This window comes from Archocentrus centrarchus, chromosome 1, assembly GCF_007364275.1.
Source record: "Archocentrus centrarchus isolate MPI-CPG fArcCen1 chromosome 1, fArcCen1, whole genome shotgun sequence".
NCBI lineage: Eukaryota > Metazoa > Chordata > Actinopteri > Cichliformes > Cichlidae > Archocentrus > Archocentrus centrarchus.
In genome coordinates, this window is record NC_044346.1 from 32,872,858 (window position 1) to 32,884,722 (window position 11,865).

The following is an 11,865-nucleotide window of genomic DNA, read 5'->3' on the forward strand; positions in this document are numbered from 1 at the left end:
AGGGTATGTAAATGCCACTGTCCCAAGTACACCAGCAATTAGTTTAAAATTTTTCACTAAGTCTCCCCAGGGGAGCACGCTTCCCTGAAAACCAGATTCATTTTTGGTGCTCTTTCAGAAACTGTTTTTAAGGTATTTTTGCTTTATGATAAAGTTGTGTTCAGGCAGCAGAGGTGGTAGAGGGAGGTGTCCGAGGTCGCAAAGGTTCCAGACTGAATTCATAATTGCATTTCATCTGCTCACACCAGACCCTGCTCTGAGACATACTTGGTCCTGCCTTTCAGCCTGTATTATCAAACTCTTTGCAAGACACCCAGTTGGCTAATTTCTTGACAAGTCCATTTATTTTAATGTCAAAACACTCACTGCTAACAGAGCTTTAGTCATACCTTTCCAGCTCATCTTAGCACACTTCACCTGATGTCCCAAACCTTTTAAACAGACCCAGCTTGAGTTCTTCTCCCTTTTACAAGACAGCACTCAAGTGCTGTGAACTCACATGGGACGTAGTCCGTTTGTGTGCTCTGCGCACAAGGAGCACTTGGATGGAGCTGTTGCATTACCAGACCTGTTACCTCTTCAGTCTTATGCAAGGTCAGCAGCCAGACTCGGAGAGGATGGGGGATAAGACAGAACACGGTGGACACTAGAAGAAAGTCACAGTGGCAAGATGTCTGCAAAGGCAGAAAAGCAGGGGGGTTGTTGTTAACTCTATAGCAAAGATTCAGCTGCTCTTAATAGCCACTGGGGGGGGGGGGGGGCTACAACGCAGATGTACTTATTTGAGGAGTCTGAACACAGGATATACTATTATGGATGTAATTCTCTGAGGTGTGTTCCCTGTCCACAACACAAAATCCAGTCACTTGTACTTTGTGTAATGGTTCCTAGTTGTCTCAATAGGCAGTCACATGCTTTTAGCTGAGGCCTGTGGGCAGACTGATCAATAGATCATCACTTTCTCAATTCTCAAACCAATTGGAGGCTTTGACGGAGGAACAAACCGGTTGAAAAATTACCTTTTCTTATCTGCGCTGCATTTACAGCAGCTACAGGGTGTCAGTGTGGATTTTCCAGCTCAGTCATTACCTCACTCTTTAAAAAATACCTACTTTTAATAAACATCTATGATTTATGGAGTTCATTCTATTTATGTCATCAGAATTTTCTCTCTTTATGCTGTAGTTCAAACCTTTGAATGCATCTTTTTTTTTTTACTGTTCTGATTCATATATCCTTCTCGCTAAGTTCATTCACTCAACCTGCATTTGTTTAAATGTTTTGTTGATTGTAAATAAGTTACATCAGTTGTAGCCACAGAGTGACACATTGTAAAAGAAACCAAAGAAATATATATATTAAAAATTAACCACCAACAGCGCACACTTTAAGTACTGGCTCCACAAACACTTCTTTGCATGTAATAAATCACAGTAGCCCGCCAGCTTTCCTCTGGGTTTTTTATTTGCAGTTCTTTACATTTTAGAAAAAGAATCCAAGGATTTTGCCTCCCGTGTGTTTTCGTCTGGCCTCTTCATGATCCATGATGCCAGCTGAGGTGGTCAGCACAATGTATCTGTGGAAACACAAGTTAAATAGTTACCTTATAGAGCATTAAGCAGCACATTTATGTGTCAGTGTCTTCCAAACTTATAAGTCAAACTGGTGCCGGCTATAGGATTGTTGAAAACCACACAAAATACATGTAAGTGCAAAGAGGTAAAATACAAAAGAGGCCACACAGAACATCCACATAAAGCTATCAAAGATATTAAAAATATTGTCACATTTAACCACAGTCTAAGCAGAGTGGATCAGTGACTGTATGATGCAAACTTAGCCCAACATGTCTGCAGGTTACTGTGGATTTCATGCTCCAAATGTGACTGCATGCAGCGCATCAAGACTTAACTACAACTGTCACATAGTAATCTTGATTCTATTCAAAGATTCTTGGCAGTTCAATTCAATAAAAACAAAGGGGGAAACCACATATCTACAAAAGACATAAGACCTGTATCAAAAACCTTTACCAGTCTTCATGCATGAAAATAATGTAACCAAAAAAGATTTACCAAATAACTGCAGTGTACTGTCTTAAATGGTATTTGGGGGGTAAAAAACACAAGTTGGTGTGTGGAACAGCCATAGTTAGCCCAAAAGCTTTACGAGCACGGGTCTTTAAAATTTAAACAGACTTTTTTTTTCAGCTGAACAGAGCTGGCTGAATTTTAGTGAAGTGCTGCAGTGTGTTTCTGTTGCTGGAGTTCACTGCTAAACTCTGCTAAAATTAATCTGTTGTTGAGATTTTATGGCCTAGAAAGAAAATGCTTCATTCTTTTTTCGTATAGCTAATTAAGTCCAAACGCACCCGAGAGAGCCAACAACATTAATATGTACAAGTTATACACCATCCAGGTCATGCACCATGCCCTTTATTCCTCAAGTCTTTATTTCTCCCTTCTCTGCTGTCACAAGAGACGTCATTTAGCATTACAAAAAACAACTTCTGGCATTTCTAAAATAAATTTAAAAAAAAATAATGCATCTCTGCTCCAGCTTCTAACACAAAATGCTCCACTTAAAATGCAGGCGAAAGAATCCAAACAGAAGCATATTTAATACTTGTCTCCCTGAATGTGGGCACGCATCTATACATAAGTACCATTCTTTTAACCAATAACCAATGCATTATGATTCCACATTCGATCAAATCACACCCATTCCCAGACTATTACTGAGCAATTACGCCCATACGTCTGACTTCACAGCACTCAGACAAGACCTAAATCAGAATGGTACAAATTGTCAAGTTAAAAAATGCTGACCAAGCTTTCAAGGTTAACTATGCAAATCCATGATTGGTTCAAATAAGCAGAATTAAATTGGTATTGGTATTGATACCAGCATGTAGGCAATCTGTGGTGCTATCAGGATGCAATATTAATTCACTCAAACATAGCTGTTTGATTCCTTACTGTCCAATAATAAAGCTGCGGGTGCAAAGCAACCTCTCATTTTGATACCGATGTGTATTTACATTCTTTGCTCTCCAGTCATGGCTGATAGAGAATAATGACCACAAGTTTATTTACTAAATTTAATGACAATGAAGCTAAAAGTAACATACTGTATATAAAAAAGTGTAACATTATACATGTTCAACACATTTCTGAAGCAGTGAAGCATGGTTGGCAGCATTAGCAAAGCGTGTGCTCTGGGGTTTGTCAAAGTAAAATATTAAAGTCTTAACCTCAAGGCAACACTATCACATTTACCAAAAAAAAAGTCTGTAATTATTAGCTTAAATGTCCCTAATTAGTCTTCAGACAAGCAGCAGCTGCAGCCTCATCAGTGGACAGCACACAGACACCAAAAATCCAGCTCGTTCTCATTTGCTAGATAAAGCAAAAGCCGAGTCATAGGGCTGACACCAAGTTAATTGCGAACAGATTTCAGGCCGACACTGAAGACATGTCACGCAAATGGGTGCAAAAAAAAAAAAAAAATAAATTTAACTTTGTGTCTGCAAAATATATTTAGGAGTGTGTGGGAATTAAAATGATTACAAAATTCAGCCAAAGCTGCCTCAATTCTTTTCCAGAAATATAGCTGATAAAAGTCACAATAACTTAGTCAGATGCAGAACCTCGTCTGTCACAGCAAAGAAGCTACAGTGGAGACAAGGTAAAACAACGCCTTTCATTGCTGTAAGTTAAAGCGTGATTACTACAAGATTCATAATGACGATTATTCATATTTGCAAAAACATCTTTTTGGAAGGTATTTCTTTGAGCTGTATATTCAAATGCAAAATGTTAGCGCAGTCATCTGGTTGCCGGTTAGGCCCTCCAGAGGGGGTGTTTTTGACGATAAAGCACATGTTGTAAGGGGAACAGACGATGATTTCTGGACTGCCACACCTGCAGGTGCAGACAAGGCAGACGTGCACTAGGGTACCTCAGAGGCCCACAATGAGGAAGAAGAGAGCTAAAGCTGATAGCCAACTGTCATTCGCCACTTAAATCAAACTTTATCGATGACCCTGAGCAATCCAGAGACAAAAGGTAACTGTTAAAGATTGTTTCACCGGTTCACCTACAGAATCCTTGTGAGTTTACTTCATTTAGATAGCCCTTCATAACTGAAGGCTTTCTTTTAGTCATCTTGATTAGAGTGGGACTGAACCGAGAGTGACAGTGTACAGTAAATGTGTACACGCGATTTATAAAAAAAAGAGGGGAAAGTCGGGAAAAAGCACAGTCCAGAGCAAAAATTAACATAAAACGGCAATCATTTTATCCTGATTGTTTCCATAATCAGAGAGCCAGAAGTGTAAATGAAATTAAAATCCGATTACAGCCCTACTGTAAGCACAATCAAAACCTTTGTGGGTAAAAAGCCAATTACAGTCCATCACACCACCTGTTCACAAAGCACTAAACATGTTTTTAAAAAATAAAATTTAATCTGCTCCCGTCCGCTGCCATTATGTTTTACACAACAGCAGCAGGCTGTCAAGGTGATATGAATCGCTTAACTAAAGGCTAAAGCTGAATGAAAACACTTCTATCAGCTGCACACCTTCAAACTCAGCTACAGGCTGAGACAGCAGCAGTGTTCTCTTCGCCCTCTAGATCATGACTGTAACAAGGAGATTGTAAAACGATCTTTCAGACAGATGATCCTCCGCTAGGGAACACATTACCAGTGTAATGTGTGCAGGACTACAGAAACAGTGTGATAGCTATCTGATTAATGGGCCCAATATAGTTCCACCCCATCATATACACATCTGTCTGAAAACCTATTAATAGTGCAGTTTCTTAAAAAAAAATTTCCACATTCAGGTGCCCTATATGAGGTGATCCTCTCACACAATCACTGCACAAAATAAAGAATTAGAGGGGTTTTTAAAAAAAAAAAAAAAAAAAAAAAAAAAAAAAAAAAACTTTGTCCAGTTCCTTCATACTCAACATTTAATACAGGCGCACATCAACATTTCATAAGAATCCAAACAAGTCGCTACCTTTAAAATCAAGACATATGGATTTACAGAGTTTTAACTGGCTAAAACACTGACCAACGAAGCAATTTTGTGAGAACAGGGCCAACAACGAAGGCAGAAGAGTAAATAGTGCACCTTTAAAACCACTGCCTCACTCACTAAATGGGAGACTTTTAGAGCATCAGCAAAATGCTTTTACAAATGTCTGATCTCTCATCTCCAGTTATTTTTTTTCCTTGCATAAATTAAATATGTGGCATTTATGTTTAAAGTTTTAGAGCAAAGGCAATTAATTCTCACCCAAACTGTCTTGAGGGCAGCAGGTTGTTCTGCCACTTTTCCAGGTCCTTGAGCTGGAGATCAAAACGTGGACTAATCACACCACACTGACAGAAGAGAAAGAGGTTAAGACTCCATTCACAGACCAGGACACAAAACTAGTAAAGTTACAGGTTAACATGCACAATGTTTGTTAGCTTTAAGCTTCACCTTAAGTCAATTACAGGTTGCTCAATTTAACATTTCTTAAATAAAAATGGCCAATGATTTATCATATTTCCATATAGTCTATTAATAGTTATTTAGAAAGTTTATCTTTGGTCACATAACTTCTAACAGTGCTTCATATAATCCTGCATCCTTTGGTAAATCATGCTAACAAATGGCAAAGAAGCATAAACAGAATGTATTTGAAACTATCAAGGCTGCACAGTTGGGTCAGCATTACCTTGTTCAGCCTGCCTGTGAGGTTGACAACAATTTTCCCGGCTCTGTGGTCATCAATGATCTCAAACTCACCAATATAACCTGCAGAGTACAAATAAAAACCATTAAGTAAAGCAAGTCATGCTGCTTCCATTTTAACCAGACATCTCACACTGGATTCAAGTGACACTTTTACCAACTGTACACACACGCACACACACACACACACATTAAAACCAGTGTGCCATCCTTCAAAATGCTTTACAACAGCCTGCAATACATCAACTATCAACTCAGCGCACGGACACACATTTATCTAACCAGCACTTACCGTGCTTCATCATGACGGTTAGGAAGCGCACAATAACCTTGGAGCAGGGCCTGATGAGGACCTGACGTTTCCCACGCTTCTCGGCATTGTTGATGCTTTTGAGAGCATCTGCGAGAACGTTCATGCGCACCATGATGCCTGTGGACCCAAGAAAAAAAACAAAAAAAACACTAAGCATTAAAAATTAAGACCCTTACAAAGAGCAATTAACTTTCCCTTTCTCAGTCACCACCATCAACGCTGTACAGGCCACAGTACAGTATTGATGATGCAACGATCAGAATTACCTAAAATTATTCATTACACTACAAAGAAGAAATTAAAGCCTAAAAAGGTCGAGTTAGCAAAAACTAGCTAGCAGTAATTAAGTCGGGATTTACCCTTCCTTCTACAATCACCAAACCCCTGGCTAACACTGACCACATAGCGCTAGTTATTGTTCACGTTTCACTCGTAACAAGTAACGCTGATTTGGCTTCAGTTACACAGGGAAAAAAGCGGAGCCTTGAAGCATGGTCATTCATGAGCACTCAGAATAGCTACATAGCTTAGCCGGCTGCAATAACCACAGCAAGAACTGTCCTCACTTACGTAGTTACATAAATGAACATAATATCGACAATATATAGCAGACACAGACCTTTACGGACAGCTAACAGGCTTTACTTGTTGAACATTTAAAACCCACGTAACTGTATGCAAAGCTAGCAGTTGTCAAGCCGCCCTGAACGCACCGATTCACGGGGCCGGACAGTGCAGTTAACACCGGACAAAAATGATTAATCAGTGTCACTAATGGAAACGATAATCAGCCCAAATCACTGCTACGCACGTTCACTTCAAAATATGACCAAAGCTGGATTAATTAACAGTCTGATGCTTTAGATACTTCAAAGATTGAAGCTGACGATGTAAAAAGGGATCTTACCGGTTCTGCAATATGGCGGAAAGAGGAAGTACGAAGAACCTGCAGTGCATTATGGGGGAAAAAATCTAGTCTTTTTCCAAGTCGAGATGGCCCACAGCGCCAAACACAAACTCCGCCAACAAGGCCTGCGCACCGGCAAATGTACTTTTATTTTGTCACTGAGAAATTCACCCGTTCTATAAGAAGACACGGTGAGCAGTTTGATATTTCCAAGTAATTATAGATCGTTTAATTTTGTTCAGCAAAGGTTTGTAAGAAAAAATCTTATTTAGTGTAGTTGTAGGCTCATATCTGCCGTTTTTCTTCGTCTCCAAACGAAGCTAAAACAAAAGTGTTGATTCCTAAGCTCCTCAGCGTTTCAGTGATGTTGATTGATGGCCTGTATTCATATCCAGTATGAAGTTTGCTTTTATCTTGACTATAACTGCTGACTAAATGAAAATAAAAATGTATGTACAATTCGTTATTTATAATATGCAACTTTTTAAACCTTGTTTCCATTTGGTTTCCAGAGTAAAATTGTCTTTATTGGCTTAATAATAATAATAATAGTAATAATAATAATGTTCCAAGAGTAGTGGTTTACACATTTGCCTAACAAGCAAAAGATCTCCAGTTTGAGTCCAAGAGGGACAAATTCCTTTAGGGTTGTGTCAGGAAGGGCATCTGGTGTAAAAAAAAAAAATCTCCCAAATCAAACGTGGAGTTACCTGCTGTGGTGACCCCTTGTGAATAAGGGAACAGACAAAAGTACATTTCATTATTTTATTTTTTTCAGGGGAAAGATTTAAGAAGTTCAGATAGATATTACAACACAACCACAAAACTATGTGAAGGCAATTAGAAGCAGCCTCCTATGCTCAGCACTACAAACTGGGACATTTTCAACAAGCAGCCACCTACAGCGACGGCATAGACATAGAGGATTACACTGAGGCTGTTACAGCATACACTGCAAAATGCACTGATGACATCACTCACTGCAAAACTATCACCTGTCCGTGCTAACCAGAAGCCATGGCTGACAAGTGAAGTTCACAGGCTCCTGAGGGCACAGGATGCAGCCCCTCAAACTATAAACCCCCACCACCTGTGAGAGTGTCATCACATTGTGTAACAGTATCACATCACTCACATATCTGGGCACACTGTAATACAACACAACACACTGGCCCGGAAGACCCCCACCCCCCAGTGGCGGATCTAGGATTTTTCTGAGTAAGGGGCCATCAAGGGGCCACAGTAGGGCTGCAACGATTCATCGATTAACTCGATTAAATTGATTCTAAAAATTTATCGACACAAATTTACTGTGTCGATGCTTCGTTTAAACTCTGCAGCGCTCAGCTGTCTCGGTGTAAGCAGCGCTCCTCACTAGCATTAGCAGCATTAGTGCTGACGTTTTTTTGTGGGTTTATTGGGGGCTGGCAAACCAACATAGAACTGCATTACCGCCACCTACTGGACTGGAGTGTGAATCACTCACGTATACACAAGCACACATTCTAAAAAGCTCTCCGTCGCTACGATGGATTTCATTTAACACAGAGTGGATCATCACTAGAGTTGCCACCTGTCTCGTAAAATACAGAACCCCGTATGTTACGGGACTCCGTGGAATACGGCTCCGTAACATGCCGTGTTCCGTACTTTACGGGACGGGTGGCAACTGTCGCTGACATGCATTTCCACGCCTCCACTGCTCTCTGTGTGTCTGTGTGTGTTGTGCTCGCTGAGAATTTCAGCTGCTATTTTTGTCTTTACTTCAGCTGTAGCTACCAGAACTGGTTTGCTAGCGAGCGCGGGCCATTAGCACTAGCGATGGTTCGGTACCGGAAGGCCCGCCCCCCAGGACCGAGGGGCTCCTTCAAAATATTTTTTATACTTTAATCCCTTATTAGTGACTAAATATAGACCTGCAGTAGAAGCGTATTTTCGAGAATGCTTGTGAATACAAAGCATTACACCATTACTCACACATGCGCCATGGCTCCCGCAGCCACTAGTTTTTCAAAACACTCATAGCAGGCAGCGGTTTTAACTGCGCAAGCGCAAAGAGGCAAAGCTGTGACGGTGAGCTCAAGTAGTGAAAAAGGAAACGTTTTTCCAGCGTCCAAAACAGCAGCTTTTTCTTTTAGTAACCACCATTAAATCTGTGAAACAGCTGGAGGTCCTTCATCAAGCACCTGATCAGCAAGTGTTAAGGTGAAGAAAAGAGAACTTTGTAGCTGCTCCATTCACCGCTGTTTGTTCACATGGCGAGAAACTACATTACGGAAGTTAAAATATGCAGATAAACTGTTAATAAAAAAAAGTATTTCTTATCCGATTACTCGATTAATCGCTGGAATAATCGATAGAATACTCGATTACTAAAATAATCGTTTTATGCAGCCCTAGGCCACAGTATTCATAGAGGGGCCAAGTATTTGTGGTAGATGTGGTGATATATGGACCAATAAAAATTAAAGCCATTACATTACAGTTAGGGTAAATCTTATCACCATGAAGTGTAAGAATTCAGTGAACTTGTGTGCCATTTCACTAAATAACAATATCAGACATTTCATACATTACAGCATTAACTGTTGTTGCTCTCCCTAAATGATTTCTGACCTGATGAAATGGGGCTGAAGGTGCCCTGCTCTTGACCAGCCTCTGGTCTATTGTGTCCTGCTGCTCTCTCCCTCCTCTCACCCTGCTCATTTTCAGCTGGCAGACTCACTCTTTTGCTCAAAAACTGCTGAATTCCCACCTGAGACTGACCCTTTCTTTTCATATTCTTCTCTATTACTGCCAAACATTATAGTTAATGTAAACACACAAATGCAAATTACAAAGTACATGAATTAGTATTACATGAATTAGTGAAATGCTAACACTCATGTCCAAACACAAGTAGTGCCTCAGTTAACATTACTCTTAACTAACTTTGCTTCTTAATTTAATGTTTGTCAGACTTACGCTATGTGACAGCTGTGAGTAAAAAGGGATTTATGACTTATCATTACCAACAAACTCCTCAAAATGTACACTGCATCGGTTGTGGGTTAAAAAAAACTTTCTCCGCAAGATCGTTCAAATCTTCTTTTTCTTCTGTAAGCTTTATTCACGCTGAGCATTCCTATTTGGCTCATTAGCGCTACTGGTGTTTCGGTATGGAATTGCATCCACCTATAATTTGATCCTCGCTCTCGGACAAAGGACAGATGAGTGACAGGACAGGGGCACTTCAGGGGGCCAATCAGATTTCAGATGGGGCCATGGCCCCTGTGGCCCCGCCCCTAGAACCGCCCCTGCCACCCCCCATTACTCTGTGTAGGCCAGTCAAGTTTTTCCACACCAAACTCGCTCATCCATGTCTTCATGGACCTTACTTTGTGCATTGGTGTGCAGTCATGTTGGAACAGGAAGGGGCCATCCCCAAACTGTCCCCACAAAGTTGGGAGTATGAAATTATCCAAAATGTCTTGGTATGCTGAAGCATTAAGAGTTCCTTTCACTGGAACTAAGGGGCCAAGCCCAACTCCTGAAAAACAACCCCCACACCATAATCCCTCCTCCATCAAACTTATACTTGGCACAATGCAGTCAGACAAGTACTGTTCTCGTGGCAACCACCAAACCCAGACCCAGACAGAGAAGCGTGATTTGTCAGTCCAGAGAACACGTCTCCACTGCTCTAGAGTCCAGTGGCAGTGTGCTTTACAGCACTGCATCCGACACTTTGCATTGTGCTTGGTGATGTAAGGCTTGGATGCAGCTGCTCGGTCATAGTAACCCATTCCATGAAGCTCTCTACATGCTGTTATTGAGCTAATCTGAAGGCCACATGAAATTTGGAGGTCTGTGGCAATTGACTGTTGAAAGTAGAAGAAGAAGAAGAAACAGCCTTTATTGTCCCACAGAGGGGAAATTTGGGTGTAACAGCAGCCGCAGTTATTATAAATATAAATAAAAAATATAATAATTCACACTATTAAGAAAAGAATATATATATATATAAAATCAACAAACAAGATTAACCTTAATACTACTAATAATAACACTATATACAATGTACATGATGTGCCTGTGTGTTGAACCTTAACAGGCCGGACTATTTACAGTATATTATATATTATCCTACATTGTGTAGGTTATTGTGGTTTTTGTTGGGAGCAGTGATGGTTATAAAGTCTTACAGCTGCTGGGAGGAAGGATCTGCGGTAACGCTCCTTTGTGCATTTAGGATGCAGCAGTCTGTCACTGAAGGAGCTCTCCAGCTCAGCAACAGTTTCATGCATGGGATGGGAGACCTTGTCCATCAGTGATGTTATTTTGGTCAGAGTCCTTCTGTCTCCCACCACCTGCACTGAGTCGAGAGGACATCCTAGGACAGAGCTGGCTTTCCTGATGAGCTTGTCTATCCTCTTCCTCTCAGCTGTAGACAAGCTGCTGCTCCAACATACTGCTGCATAGAAGATGGCTGATGCCACCACAGAGTCATAGAAGGTCTTCAGGAGTGTCCCCTGCACTCCAAAAGACCTCAGCCTTCTCAGCAGGTAGAGTCTGCTCTGACCCTTCCTGTAGAGCGCATCAGTGTTATGAGTCCACACACTATGCGCCTCAGCATCCGCAGACCCCACTCTGTGATTTTACATGGCCTACCACTTGATGGCTGGGTTGCTAATACCACTAACAGTTTACTGTGGAATATTTAGTAGTGAGGAAATATCACGACTCAACTTGTTGCATGGGTAGCACGGTGGTTAGCATTGCTGCCTCACAGAATGACGGTCCTGCGTTCGACTCCACCATCTGGCTGGGATCTTTCTGTGTGGAGTTTACATGTTCTTCCTGTGTCTGAATGAGTTCTCTATGGGTACTCCAGCCTCCTCCCACAGTCCAAAG

At 41.0% G+C, this 11,865-nt stretch overlaps 1 protein-coding gene across 2 annotated transcripts; it reads right to left on the reverse strand.

The window, feature by feature from the left end:
• Window positions 1-1,446: 1,446 nt before the first annotated feature.
• rps15a (ribosomal protein S15a) lies at window positions 1,447-7,088 on the reverse strand. Of its 2 annotated transcripts, XM_030741240.1 has the most exons (5): window positions 6,973-7,088; window positions 6,045-6,182; window positions 5,736-5,815; window positions 5,309-5,394; window positions 1,483-1,576 (listed from the first exon to the last, which is right to left on the reverse strand). In XM_030741240.1, exons 2-5 carry the CDS (start codon window positions 6,175-6,177, stop codon window positions 1,483-1,485), a joined length of 393 nt encoding a protein of 130 aa, XP_030597100.1. In that variant the 5' UTR covers window positions 6,178-6,182; window positions 6,973-7,088. The 2 variants fall into 2 exon arrangements, with proteins under 2 accessions (XP_030597106.1, XP_030597100.1); XM_030741246.1 differs by lacking the exon at window positions 6,973-7,088 and having other exon boundaries at window positions 1,447-1,576; window positions 6,045-6,177.
• Between the last annotated feature and the right edge of the window lie 4,777 nt (window positions 7,089-11,865).

Excerpts from the sequence above, each read along its gene's own strand:
- rps15a (XM_030741246.1), bottom strand. The coding sequence starts at position 6,177 with ATGGTGCGCATGAACGTTCTCGCAGATGCTCTCAAAAGCATCAACAAT. Across the intron at positions 5,395-5,735 it reads TCACAGGCAGGCTGAACAAG|TGTGGTGTGATTAGTCCACG; the intron begins GTAATGCTGACC and ends CTCTTCTGTCAG. Across the intron at positions 1,577-5,308 it reads CTGCCCTCAAGACAGTTTGG|ATACATTGTGCTGACCACCT; the intron begins GTGAGAATTAAT and ends GTGTTTCCACAG.